Source organism: Electrophorus electricus, chromosome 16, assembly GCF_041902795.1.
Source record: "Electrophorus electricus isolate QZ-2024a chromosome 16, ASM4190279v1, whole genome shotgun sequence".
NCBI classification, from domain to species: domain Eukaryota; kingdom Metazoa; phylum Chordata; class Actinopteri; order Gymnotiformes; family Gymnotidae; genus Electrophorus; species Electrophorus electricus.
Window position 1 is genome coordinate 21680234 of NC_137512.1, and position 13369 is coordinate 21693602.

The 13369-nt window shown below is 39.7% G+C and overlaps 3 protein-coding genes across 4 annotated transcripts; 2 read left to right on the plus strand and 1 right to left on the minus strand.

Moving 5' to 3' along the window:
* Positions 1–356: 356 nt before the first annotated feature.
* On the minus strand, positions 357–5911 carry clk4a (CDC-like kinase 4a). Of its 2 annotated transcripts, none has more exons than XM_027016694.3 (13): positions 5755–5911; positions 5043–5200; positions 4028–4280; positions 3380–3470; positions 2971–3037; positions 2700–2816; positions 2321–2487; positions 2138–2232; positions 1901–2030; positions 1708–1790; positions 1482–1561; positions 1266–1356; positions 357–835 (listed from the first exon to the last, which is right to left on the minus strand). In XM_027016694.3, exons 2-13 carry the CDS (start codon positions 5198–5200, stop codon positions 689–691), a joined length of 1479 nt encoding a protein of 492 aa, XP_026872495.1. In that variant the 5' UTR covers positions 5755–5911; the 3' UTR covers positions 357–688. The 2 variants fall into 2 exon arrangements, with proteins under 2 accessions (XP_026872495.1, XP_081555000.1); XM_081698874.1 differs by having other exon boundaries at positions 1266–1352; positions 1478–1561.
* Positions 5912–6548: 637 nt separating this feature from the next.
* Positions 6549–9516, plus strand: rack1 (receptor for activated C kinase 1). Its single transcript, XM_027016693.3, has 8 exons — positions 6549–6772; positions 7032–7203; positions 7551–7698; positions 7779–7874; positions 8110–8220; positions 8538–8678; positions 9074–9184; positions 9404–9516. Exons 1-8 carry the CDS (start codon positions 6664–6666, stop codon positions 9467–9469), a joined length of 954 nt encoding a protein of 317 aa, XP_026872494.1. The 5' UTR covers positions 6549–6663; the 3' UTR covers positions 9470–9516.
* Positions 9517–9753: 237 nt separating this feature from the next.
* Positions 9754–13318, plus strand: nme5 (NME/NM23 family member 5). The gene is made up of 5 exons (XM_027016719.3): positions 9754–10142; positions 10906–11111; positions 12330–12430; positions 12523–12641; positions 12762–13318. The coding sequence occupies exons 1-5, from the start codon at positions 9996–9998 to the stop codon at positions 12843–12845; spliced, it is 657 nt and encodes a 218-aa protein (XP_026872520.2). The 5' UTR covers positions 9754–9995; the 3' UTR covers positions 12846–13318.
* The last annotated feature ends 51 nt before the right edge of the window (positions 13319–13369 follow it).

Here is a 13369-nt window from a genome sequence, read left to right on the forward strand (position 1 = left end):
ACACCTAAACGTTTAGTCTTTAAAGTGATGCAATGCAAAAGCTAATTAATCAAATATTTCAAGTATATGGTGATAAGCAGTTAACCTACCCTAAACTGAAAAAAAAAAAAAAAAAGCCTGTGCAAATGCAAGCAGGAGCAAATGCCTACCACTTAAAATAAACTAGAATAAAATATAATAAAATTAAGGAGTCTTGTCTCCTTAAAAATTTCATATAGACAACTTGTAATCAGTTGGTAGGCATCTTGATAAAACCATCCTCTGCTGCCACCAAGTGCTTAGATATTGCAATTACAGTAGCCTACGACTTTCTCGATCTTCCCTTGCACCAAAAAATGAAGGAAAAGCCAAGAAAATGCCTAGCATGATTTTATTGCAAGGGGAAAAATATCACTAGTTGTACTTACAAATACAGATCTACTATCATGTTCAATTACTAATACACAATTAATACTGAAAAATTATAGTCAACAATTATGGAAAAAAATATAACCTTAAACCCACAGCCTACAGCCCTGCCAATTTAAAGTTACAAATGAGTCTTGACCATATAAAATAAAGTACAAGTCACAAATAAGTTACAGATCACAGTAAATTAGAAACAGTATTATGCTGGACTGATGCAGTCACTAGAATGCAGCCTCTCCTGGAGAGTAAACAAAAAATCTGGGCCCCCTTATAGTTCCAACTATTTTTTGCCCTTCATGAAACAGTCAAAGAAAGGGTGTTTGATAGCTTCATCCAAAGTGATTCGCTTCGTTTTGTCATACTCCAACATCTTCTCAATGAGGTCAAACAGCTGCTCATGTTCCAGGCTTCTGGAGTTCATGTATTGCTATTTGGGACAATTCACAAAGGGAAATATGTAGTCATTAACAGCATGATTCAGCAAGGCACAACTACATGCTGGTACCATGTGGGTTACTGGTTTGCATTACAGTAAAGCCAGGCAGTTATCACAAAAACACCAGAACCTTAAGGGTACTGGGATCAACAGCCCGGCTCTTCAACTGTACACTGCCAAAATGCACTTGAAACAGGCACCAGTCTCTCCAACAATGTTGTAGTGCTTCAATACTTACTAGCCGCTTTTAACATAAGTGACTGCTAAATAGCAATAAATACGCCAAAAGGTACAATTCAACTTTAAAAATATACAACTTGCATACAGAGTAGGTAAATAAGTCAGTAATGAACTCGGGCCCAACAGCTAGGGGCAAAGGAAAAGAAAGTGCGTCTTGGTAATATCTGAAAAGGACACTCACACGGAGAGGTCTGCAGTGCTTCCTAACGTATCTTCCTGACGAGGACTGCACATCCCAGTCCAGTCTGTCATGATGAACATATCTCCGCTTCCTGCAGTACCACAGGGACAACTCATAACTCACTTCATACAGAACACCACACATCAGCACCAACTAAACACTGAATGGTCATGTAGAGGATAAATAGTGTAAAGGAACAGGTGCGCATGTACTTGCCTTGTTTTCTGAAGCATATGGGTGGGCAGAGGTCCTAGGACTCTTTCCATCATAGCTAAATGTTCTTTACTATCATGTGTCTGAAATAACCACAGGTTTATTTATTCATCCCAGTTTACAGTCACATGATTTCTGATAACGCATTCATTAAAATAATGTCAAACTTGTTCAGTTTACAGATTACATATGGTGAACACTTCGGGCTATTTATTACTTGAATGCTCACCTGGAAAAGGGTACTTCCAAGGTAATATTCAATAAGAATGCACCCCAGACTCCAGACATCACATGAATGATCCCAGCCAAGTTCTGTTTACAGAGTCAAAACCTTTAATTTCTAATGCACTCAATGACAGAGACTGAGAGACAACATTAAATAGTTAAAGACAGGGGAAAGGCACACACCCAAAGCTGCTTACCTAAAATAACTTCAGGGGCCCGGTAATGACGTGTGGACACAACAGTGGTGTGGTGCTCATGCTCATATGTGGCATTCCCAAAATCAACCACCTTTATGTCTGGTTTCCTCACAGTCCTCTCATCACGTTTCTGACCCAAAAAAAAAAAAAAAAAAAAAAAGTGTCAGCATCTGAAGCTTTGCTTATCAAGCAAGCCAGACAGTTTAATACTTTGGATAATTTATGCTTTATATTTACCATTTTTGAATTGTACTCAAGGTCATACTCTGAACTGATGAAGAGTATGTTCTCTGGCTTCAGGTCTGTGTGCGTCAACTTGTTCTTGTGCAAGACTAAAGAGGGGAAAAAAAAGCCCCAATGAGCAACTGCCTATGGACTCGAACAGTCCATGCAATTCTCTTAAGCAAATAAACCACTTACATCTGACTGCTCTAATGATCTGGTAGGACATATGCCTGATTTGAACCAAAGGAAAAGGCTGGAAGTTGTTTTCTTTGAGGAAGTCAAATGTGCTCAACCCAAGCAGCTCGAAGGCAATACACACATGGCCATGGTGATCAAACCAGTCCAGCATACGAACACAAGCACTAAAAACACAAGAGAACAATCAGTACACATACTGTACTACTAACAAACTCCCTTTATGTTTACAAGCATCCATCAGTCCTATGTTTATATTTGCACCCAAGAACTGTTATGGTGATCAATATGGCTATTAACCAAAACAAAATGGTAACAAAAGCAGAAAAAATATCTTTGTCAGCTATATTCCAGTAATGGGAGATTCAAAGTTGCTTACTATTTTCTGTCACAGTCAAGAGAGTTCATCTGCTCCAGAACCTCAACTTCAGACATGGCTGCCTCGCGATAACGCTCAATATTTTTAATAATCTTCAGCGCAACACGAGTACCTCGGCTGCAAGAACAGCATAGATTAGATACAGACTGGGCATAGATTCAATGAGAAATGTCATGACCGATATACACACAAGTGATTTTTTGTTGCCATTGAATTCTCTATGATTTTCAGGTAGGGTAAAACTGAACTGTTACAGTGAACAGTAACTTACTTTGAGTGATCAATGCATTCAACCACTTTTCCAAAAGCGCCCTCTCCTAACGTACACACAATCTCATCTAGGGTGTAAAGAGGGACAGTTAGAAGCATGACATCCACCAGCGTCCAGTAAAATAGACACATAGCTAAATCATCTAAGATTTAGTTGTGCATAATAAAACAATCAAAGAGGAAAAAATGACATACAAGAATGCAAAGCATGACAATGCTAGACTAAGATAGCATAAAATACAGAAAATATGACTATTCTATTGTTTTACTGTTTGTCCCCTTTTCTGTGATGACATAACCACGTCCCCAAAAAATTATCCTAAAGCACTACACGTGACATTTCATAAAGTCAAAATAAAACAGAAATCAAGAGATACAGAAGGTATACAAAAAAAGTATATATTCTATACATCTCGCCCTCAGCATGTCTCCACTGTGATAGATCAGGTGCCCCTCCTCATCATCCTCAACACTTCTGGATCTTTTCCTGCGATGGCTCCTCTGGAGGTTTCGGACCACCACCATCATCATCATCATCATCATAAACCCATGAGAATCAGGGGGGACCAGAACGCGCCATTCATTCATTCAGCGAGGGAAGAACGGGGGAAGCGATTCGGCCCATTCAGATAGCGCAGCAGCCAGGCCCGGCCACAGGGAGCAGCCAACGCAAATTCAGCCCGCGACAGAGATACGCACAGGGGGCCCACCACATAGTGTGTGTTACAGAAGAAAAACAATGGCAACACATTTTCAGACAGGATACTTTCTCAAAATATTTAATTAGACATTATTGACAATACACAATAAACCAATACATTAGCTCAATTTCATTTTTTTTCCCTTTCTTTTTTCTTTGCTCTCCCTAGACTGAGGTTCCTAAAATATTCCATTTAACTGGAATAACATTGCACTTCTTCAAAACACCTTTGACAATAAGTCAAGATACCAAAAATGTTTTCTGACATTCTTATAACAATACTGATAGGGGAACTGGATTAGAAAGGGGAGAAAATCTGAGAAGTACTATGATGGAGGGAGACAGACAGTGCCCATACCGAGTGGGAGCAGCGGTGGTGAGAGCGGCTCCGGCTGCGTCTCCGCCCACGGCGACTGCTCTGCCGGCTCCGCCCACTGTATCCGGATGATTTGCTGTAATGGTGCCAGTCCCGGTCATGGTCTCTCTGACGTACACGGTTCTTCTCATGGTCCTTTGATATGCTCACACAGCTCTCCTTGTCATGCCCCATGTCGACTGCTTTGACCCTCAACTCCAACCTCTCGTTCAGGCTCCGGGTCTCCAGGTAATGCCTGATTAACAGAGCAGACATGGTCATTAATTAAACCAACACATTCATCTAGCGCATAATCATACAAAACATATGACAAATATACAGACTGTAATACTTTCACCTCAAGTTATCAAAGCATGTAAGCACTGTTTAGTAAAGTCTAAAAATATTCCATGGCAGGCTTGTTTGACAACAAACAGTTTCTGACCACCTGATATGAGCTCCTTACCAGAAACTCAGATCACCCGAGTTTCCAAAACTTTGACCGCACAAAGATTATATGGTAAACAGTGTTTAAAGTAGTACTAGCTCTACCATATAATCACTAATCTATTAGGTAATCAACTATGATTACCACCAACAGACAGGATGTTGTAAAATAAGTAATCAGCATGTGTTCTTATTGTGATCAAAGTCAACATGTCTGGTGTCTTCCAAGAGATAGGAAACTTGGTTAATATTAGATGCAATGTGTGTATTTCCCACTTGCATAAGTGCAATCAAATTTCCAAAGTGGTCCGTGGAAGCAAATAAAACAAAAATAGCATTTTATACAGCAAATTTGTCCAAAGTAACCAGTTTCACTAGTACAAGCATTAGAATTTCAACCAGTCTATTGTCAAATACCTAAGTCCTTAGATATGGGTTGTGAGGTTATATAGCAGTTTTTAAGTCATCGCAAGTCTTGTTTTTTTTTTTTTCCATTACCAAAAACAAGCAATTAGGGGTACCAGGTCATTTGCTGTGTCAGTATAGTAAGAGGTATGAAAACTATATTTACCCATCGGTGCTCCTGCGGTGATGGCGATACTTCCGATATTTGTTTTCTCTTTCGCTGCTATGCGAATCTCGCCTATGTCGCTTTCGGCTGACAGTTCTGTCCTCCCAACTGAGATCTCTACCAGCCGAAGAGCGATTTTCACTTTTCCCCTGCTTCATCTGTCAAACATTTATGAAAAAGGGCGTCAGACAAACTGATATCCTTATAGGTAGCTGTGGGTCAACCAACATCCATTTACGCCTTTGCGAGTGTACTAGCTAACTGTTCGTCGAATGTAGACACACCTAGCTAGCTAGCTAACTAACGTTAGCTAAGCAAATTCGCAACTGTCCACGTAGACCAAGATAGCTGGTTAGCGCAGTGCGCTAAACATGAACCTAACGCTGGCTAAAGTCCAAGGCACTGTAGGAAATACATTTAAAAATCACAAAACGGTCACCACCGCGATTCGAAGCATTTTACTTAAATGCGCTAGCTAGCTGGCTCTATAAGCCACAACCATCTAGCTAGGTTAGTTATGTTCCTTTTTTCATAAATTAAAGGTCAGTCTCCATGCTAATAGCCACAACGAGCTAGCTCAGGTGGCCACAAAACTGCGTCAGCAATACTGCTCAAGACACGTATAATAGCGATCTAACTTACCTACCTTACTAACCAACTTTCGCAATATATTACAACAATAAAATAGCATGCATAAACAAATATGTCTCACAATGATTTAAGGTCCTGTGCGACCTCAATACAAATTCCAAAACTTCAATAAAACGTCTAACGAACGACAGCGCTGCCTTCCTTTGTCTCACAAGTCTCTTCCAAAATGGCCACCGAGCCCTTCTGTGGAACCTTCTAGACCTTCTTACACGTTCAGGGCTTCATCCCAAATTCCCTCGCCCTCAGCCTGGGAAAGTCCATTATGCAAGTTTGCACAAACGCCAACTTTAAACGTTATGTTGTCAAATAAATTGAAAGAAGCTTGTTGGTAACTGATGTCGACGCTGAAAAGTAAAACATATACTATATGCAGAATAATCAATACCGTCCTCGAAATGTCAATGTTTTATCCCTACCGTATGGACTTTCCCAATCCCAAAAGGGAAGTGAATAGGGTGTTTACTAAGTATTGTGATGTAACCATAAGACAAACCGTAGACTGTTTTGCCAACTCGCAACCCAATAAATGAATGCATTGCAGGGTGGCGCAGTTAATTTGATTAATTTTTATATTAATAATAATGAGATGCACGGCTTATATTAGAGGAAATTCAGGTATCAATGAGATACTGCAGGAAAGGGTTTTTGATCTAGAAATCTTATTTCAGTGATTGATAAATAAGGGAATTGTTTATGGGCTTCAAACGGGACGATTATGCATTAGACTGCAATATTAGATTCAATATTTACTTATTAGCCCATTTTGCAATAATAGTACGGTAGGTGGCGGTACAAGCTATGCATGCAACCCCCTATTCAACTCAAAGAAGAAGAACACTCTCAAAGTTTCTGCTTCCGGTGTGATGTGTCCTTTTCCTCCTACTTTAGTGTGAGAGGTTTATGGAGGATCCTACCCTTCGATAAAATCTGTTTCCATCCACCTTGAAAGGTGACTATTATCTTTGCCAAAATGACTGAACAGATGACGGTTAGGGGTACCTTGAAGGGTCACAGTGGATGGGTCACTCAAATAGCTACCACGCCACAATTTCCTGATATGATACTGTCCGCGTCCCGAGGTAAGCTTACACAGACTTTACAGCGCTGAATGTGCATTAATGTTGCATAGTGTGTGGAAAAACGCACTCAGATTACGATGCCAAATGCTTCGGGCAAGGGCAGACTTGCAAACGTGTCTAGCTAAATGAATTTTCTTTCTCGTCCAGCTTTATTGTTAAGTTGTCATCTATTCATGCCAGTTAAACGTGTGTAACTTCGAGGTCCGTTCGGTATCTCTTATTTGAGTCTGATGGAGTTGCTGTTCGCGTACATCTGCAGACAAAACGATCATCATGTGGAAGCTGACCCGCGACGAGACCAACTATGGGATCCCTCAGCGCGCGCTGAGGGGACACTCTCACTTCGTGAGTGACGTTGTGATCTCCTCCGATGGCCAGTTCGCCCTGTCGGGGTCCTGGGATGGCACCCTGCGGCTGTGGGACCTGACCACGTGAGTGTATTGTCAGATAAGGTGGGGAGACGTTTTTACCCCGTTTGTGTTGTAAAATAAAAAAAAAAAAAAATCAGTAAAAACTAACGTTTCCGTTGTAATGCCACGTTGCAGTCAAATGTAGTCTGATTCTTAGCTCTGTCATTGTATATTGTGTAATATTGAATTGGATTTACCAGTTTTTCTGAACCACCAGGGTTTGACATAGCTTGATGTAGCCAGGAATTCAGTGGTCTTTCTACTACAATTCCTCTTATTGGTAATTGTCTGTGTAATGGTGGTCTTTATACTCTTCTTCTTAGTGTGAATTGTCTGTAATGGTGGTCTTTCTATTCCACCTCTCTTAGTGGCACCACAACTCGCCGCTTTGTTGGTCATACCAAAGATGTCCTGAGCGTGGCTTTCTCTGCAGACAACCGTCAGATCGTCTCTGGATCCAGGGACAAGACCATCAAGCTGTGGAACACCCTTGGTGTCTGTAAATATACCATCCAGGTCAGTCCCTTTTTATTAGTTTTTACACTTCACACATGTCTGTCTGTATATATGGAACTCTGACGTGTGCGCTCCCACAGGACGAGAGCCACACGGAGTGGGTGTCTTGCGTGCGTTTCTCCCCAAACAGCAGCAACCCCATCATTGTGTCCTGTGGCTGGGACAAAATGGTCAAGGTAGGACTCCACTGTGCTTGTCTTACTTGCTCTAATCCTAGTTTAATTGATCTAGCTAGCTTGTGCTAGCTGTTTAAAAGCACTTTACCCAATGATTATTAAATCTTTTTTTAACATTTGAGTTCTTGGGCACTGATGACAAGTCCTGCAATTATGATGGGTAGAGACTTCAGGCTGAAGGCCTTAAGAATCAAACAAGTCTGTGGCTATATGCATTCAAACTATTTTCTTGCAGGTGTGGAATCTCGCTAACTGCAAGCTGAAGACAAATCACATTGGCCACACTGGCTACCTGAACACTGTCACTGTTTCTCCTGATGGTTCCCTCTGTGCCTCTGGAGGAAAGGTATGGCTTTCTGGCCTGTGTTTTTTTTTAAAAAAGCTTTCCATATAACTGATCCAAGTCTGGAAGGGAATAGGGGTTCACATGATCTGATGCATTCTGATTTAAGAATGAGCCTTTCAGGTATTAACTGAAGAAAATGTGTGTTCAAAAATGGGATGCATACGAATGCTGGATTCCAGTGTGGTGATGAAACATAAATGCCATCTGTCACCATGATGATAAAGAGGCTGTTTCTGAACACTCACTTAAATCTTGTTTGAGGAATGGTGGAATGATGTCTAGCAGCTCAGGGTCACTGCACTGATTGGCTTTTGCAGGATGGACAGGCCATGCTGTGGGATTTGAACGAAGGGAAGCACCTGTACACGCTGGACGGTGGCGATACCATCAACGCTCTCTGCTTCAGCCCCAACCGCTACTGGCTGTGTGCTGCCACTGGTCCCAGCATCAAAATCTGGGTGAGTTCCCATCCTTCCTTAATCTGTATGGAGCTAATTGTGTTGATATTGGCTGGACTTTCAGTTTGACTCAGAAACTTTTGGAGGCATGTTTGTGTATAATGCTTGAGTGTTTGCTTCTACTTTTAGGGTCATGAGAAATCCTATTGCTGTTGAACCTTGAGCACACAGACCCTGTTGGTCGAAATGCCTCCGAGGCAAACTATCTTTTTAGAAGGGCAGTTGGAATGAGCTTCAGGGATGAAACTAAAATGCCTTCTGTAGTTCTGTGATGATACAAGAGGCTGTTTCTGAGATCTCTACCTGATCCCAAAACGTTTGCTTATCGTACATCCCTAGTATCGGTAAGGGTAGCACTGCCTGGCTAACCGGCTTTCTTTCCACCATTTCATCAGGACCTTGAGGGCAAGATCATCGTGGATGAGCTGAGACAAGAAGTCATCAGCACAAACAGCAAAGCTGAGCCACCCCAGTGCACCGCTCTTGCCTGGTCTGCCGATGGACAGGTGAGCTTTGCTTTCTTGTTGTGCATCCAAAATTGATTAATTTTTTTTTGATGCATTACCAGCAGACCCCTGTGATTATTTAATTGTGTTTTCTGAAACTGTATGGTGACAGTCCTGCAATTATGAGGGGATTATGTTGGTGCTTAAGTGGTGTCGTTTTGTTTGTGAGCCGTTCTTCTTTTTCCTCCCTCTCCTTGATTCATGTTTTCTTTTTTACAGACTCTCTTTGCTGGCTACACTGACAACCTCATCAGAGTGTGGCAGGTTACAATTGGAACTCGATAGGAGACCTTTTTTTCTAATGAATAAAACTATTGAATTAAAAAAAAACATTTCATTCTGCTTGTTCATTTTTTTATCCTTCAGATACCATTTTATGGTGTGGTGGTGTTTTTCCCCTCCATGTATTGGCACTGGTGGCAAGCAGTAGGTGTTTGTAGGGGAAAATACTAGGCGGGCATGCACATATACATTTGTGTGTGAGGGAGAAGGGCGGAATTTTCAGAGTTAAATAGATGGCGCCAACCAGAATTTCGAGTGATGTTTCCAGCATATTTTACTCGGGCTTCGTGTATGGTAACTAGGCAACGAAGTCCCCGGACTAAAATTAGCTTGGCAACTAGCTGGTGAAACTGAAGGTGCAGTAGTCGCCAGGAAAATAGTTGAGTTTTATATAGACCCAATGAGCAATTCGTTTTATTAAAGTGGATAATTACAATTGTTAACGATTCCCAGCTGAGTTGACGAAGAGGCTAAGATAGCTCGCTAGCTAGCTGTTCATGTCCGGCTCGGTTTGAAGTGTGCCCAAGAAATGGAAGACGATACGATACAGAAACTACACTTGTCCTCACCACACATCTTTGTGGAGAGAACTTTGGCTTTGATTAAACCCGACGCTGCAGATAAAGCGGAGGAAATCGAGAGCATAATCTTACGATCTGGATTTACAGTTTTACAGGTAAGATACCTAACCAACGAACTCGTCACCTGACTGCATACACAGTATATTGTCTACGATAACCAGTGTTGGGAAGCCGTGCCAATGGTCACAGGCTACAGGTTTTTAATTTAGACACCTGTTTATTTTTAGAGGAGCAAAGGAGGCCGCTAATAACTTTTAGCTAAAGCTTTTCTTCTTTGCCTTTGTAGTAGTGGAAAATGTCATCTCCCATGACTTATAATGCACAGCATTAGTACGGCCTAAGTGGGTCTAAACCAAGTTAAACTAAACCCATCTAAGCCCATTCCAGCACACACACACCCAGCCTCTCAGTCTGTCCTATATGTTTTCCAGTGTGGAGACAGTTTCCTAAGGTATTGTATTTTGGTACAGACACTCTGTTCTAACATATGTTAGATGCAGGAGAGCTGACCATGGATCATAGGCAGAGATTTTGACGCAGACTGGCCTTGTTCTCCAACAAGTACACAATAAACTGTCAGTAATACATATATAATTTTAAATAGTTACAGGACATATTACTAATCAGCAATGAACATTTAACATGTACTGCTAATTCAAAGTGCTTATTATTACATAATGATCTATTTTATTTATTTATTTATTTTTAAACATTTCAGTGCACACAGACACTGATCATGGACCAAATTATCTTTGCTGATTCTGCATCAAAATACATGTTTAGTCAAGTGTTTGTTTGTTTTTTGTTTTTGTTTTTTTAAATGTGTCATATCCATATCATTTGTCTCGCATGAAACAGAAACGAACGCTACAGCTGAGTCCGGAGCAGTGTAGTGACTTCTACGCTGAGCAGTATGGAAAACTTTTTTTTCCAAGTCTTACTGCCTTCATGAGCTCTGGACCAATCACTGCTCTAGCACTGGCTAGGCATCAGGCCATAGCTACCTGGAAAGCCTTGATGGGACCGGCCAATAGTACTACGGCCAGAGAGACGCATCGTGACTGGTAAAACAAATGTTTGGTTGGTTTTGTTTTTTTATGGTTGAATTATTTCTCCAATATTTATTTTATCTTTCTGTACTATATAAAGCTTGATTTTATTTTATCTTTACTCATTTTTCAAAATAGTCAGCTGTGGTTTACATGTTTGTGCTCAAGATACTACATAAAAGCTTACGTTTATAACCCATCAAGCATAACAAAATTACATTATTGGCTATAAAACAGGTAAAGGTCCTGGTAAATGGTGGATATGTTTAAAATAAATAAACAAATTCCTAGTTGTTAGTTGGTAAATATAAAATTGCAGTATGTTTTGTGAAGAATATAATTTAACAGTGTAGTAAGAAATTATACTTAGTCATTATTAGGAATAATACAACATTAACCCTCAAAAACAATATTATATTCTGCATTTGGGGTAGTTTTAAATATTTGTTTTATAATAATAGATGGCATGAAAGTTACCTCTCAGATTTCCACAGGGTATAATTCTAAGATCACAAAATTCATTTAGAAATTCCGATGTACCACGAATCTGGTCATTTAACATTCACCAACATTTTGGTAATTAATCCTGTTTTATGTTGAGACCTGTTCAATAAAAGGATGCATGTCAATAATTTAATTGTACTGCTCCATACTCAATTACATGTTGACATAACGATACACTTTTTAGCATGTCATCAGATTGAAGTCTACAAGTGAGCTTTATCAGGTGTCATTTGTATTTAGTCCTTATATTTTAGGTGAGCATACATATTGTCAGTTTGATGAACTGGTTGGATGTTGTCAGTTCCACTTACTGAACCCTTGACTTTTGAAAGCAGCCTTTGGAACTATTACACATTAAGTTAATGTATTGTAGCATTATTTTGTATTCAGGGCTTAGCAATTGCATTCAATAGCAGTATCCCCAAGCATGCAAATATTATCTGCTATTAACAAAAGAATAAAGTAATGTAAAATAAATAAAATAAGTTTTAAAGCACCAGAAATTTAAAAAACAGATTACAAATGCCAATATGGAACACACAAGTGATGTAATTCCAAAGCAATAACGTATACATAAAAGGTGATATTCTGTACATTTGCCTTATATTTATGAGTTTGTCTTCAAAGAGATTGAGGCACAAATGACAATTGTGATTGCCCTAATACTCAAACTGCACAGGCACTGAACAGCAATAAATAATGATGAATATGGCATTTGATCATCCATAGCCTAAGAGCAAGATTTGGCACTTCTGACTTGAGGAATGCTGTTCATGGCAGTGAAACATTCTCAGCCGCTGAAAGGGAACTAAAATTCATGTTTCCCAACTGTAAGTCATACTATGAAGCTAACCACATTTATTATGAAGCTAAACATTTATTTATTTAAGTCACTGAGTTTGTGTGTGTGTATGTGTTTTAGCTGTGATTGAACCCATTCCCATGGCTGAGGCTGCCAAGGATTACCTGAGCAAATATATTAACCCAACACTACTCAAAGGCCTTACTGAGCTGTGTAAGAGAAAACCATGTGATCCCTTCGTAAGTGTGACCATATCTTTCTCTGTAAAAACGTTATTGCATATCTAAAGATGATGATACATTATGTTTATTTTCACTCTTCTTGTTACTTCCCTAATATATAGCCTACTTTCCCTGTAGATATGGCTGGCTGACTGGCTGATGAAAAATAACCCTAATAAACCCAGCATAAGTAGTGGAACTGAAATTCAGAATGAAGCATGATCAGAGATGACTTTTCAGTCACATCAGTATGCACCAAGTTAGGTTTTTATATAATCCAAATGATTGTTTCTCTACTGCTGAAAGTTGACTGGTCTTAAAATTAAATCATTTTGAAATTTCTGCCAATATTTATTCATTGTGCTTTAAAGAGAGAGAAGGTGAGAGAAAGAAAGGTAGAGGTAGTAAAAACTGCAATTTAGCAGTGCACTACACAAAGAAATTGGACATATCAGATCAAGGTCCTTTATCAGCTGTGCAAGTGTTTCTTAAGTTCTAAGAGGAGAAACCTGTCTGAAACCATGTTTCTCTGGAATGCTTATGCACTACACTACACACTATACTACCTGTACAACTCAAACCGCAGTACAGTGCAAATATTAAAAAAAAATAAGATACTATATCAAATAAAATACAGTAATGTTGTGCAAGCACACAAAATAAATATAAATGCATAAAATGCATTGATAAATGCACTTTGTCTTTCTTTGTCTTCTTTTAGCATATGTTCTTTAGCAAACATCCCT

Bases quoted from the DNA above. Each gene is read 5' to 3' on its own strand.
- rack1 (XM_027016693.3), top strand. From the start codon at position 6,664: ATGACTGAACAGATGACGGTTAGGGGTACCTTGAAGGGTCACAGTGGA. The intron at 7,204-7,550 runs GTGAGTGTATTG...CACCTCTCTTAG, and splicing joins CGGCTGTGGGACCTGACCAC to TGGCACCACAACTCGCCGCT. The intron at 7,699-7,778 runs GTCAGTCCCTTT...GCGCTCCCACAG, and splicing joins TCTGTAAATATACCATCCAG to GACGAGAGCCACACGGAGTG.
- clk4a (XM_027016694.3), bottom strand. From the start codon at position 5,200: ATGAAGCAGGGGAAAAGTGAAAATCGCTCTTCGGCTGGTAGAGATCTC. The intron at 2,233-2,320 runs GTAAGTGGTTTA...TCCCCTCTTTAG, and splicing joins GATCATTAGAGCAGTCAGAT to TCTTGCACAAGAACAAGTTG. The intron at 836-1,265 runs GTGAGTGTCCTT...TGTCCCAAATAG, and splicing joins AGCACTGCAGACCTCTCCGT to CAATACATGAACTCCAGAAG.
- nme5 (XM_027016719.3), top strand. From the start codon at position 9,996: ATGGAAGACGATACGATACAGAAACTACACTTGTCCTCACCACACATC. The intron at 10,143-10,905 runs GTAAGATACCTA...CGCATGAAACAG, and splicing joins CTGGATTTACAGTTTTACAG to AAACGAACGCTACAGCTGAG. The intron at 12,642-12,761 runs GTAAGTGTGACC...CTTTCCCTGTAG, and splicing joins GAAAACCATGTGATCCCTTC to ATATGGCTGGCTGACTGGCT.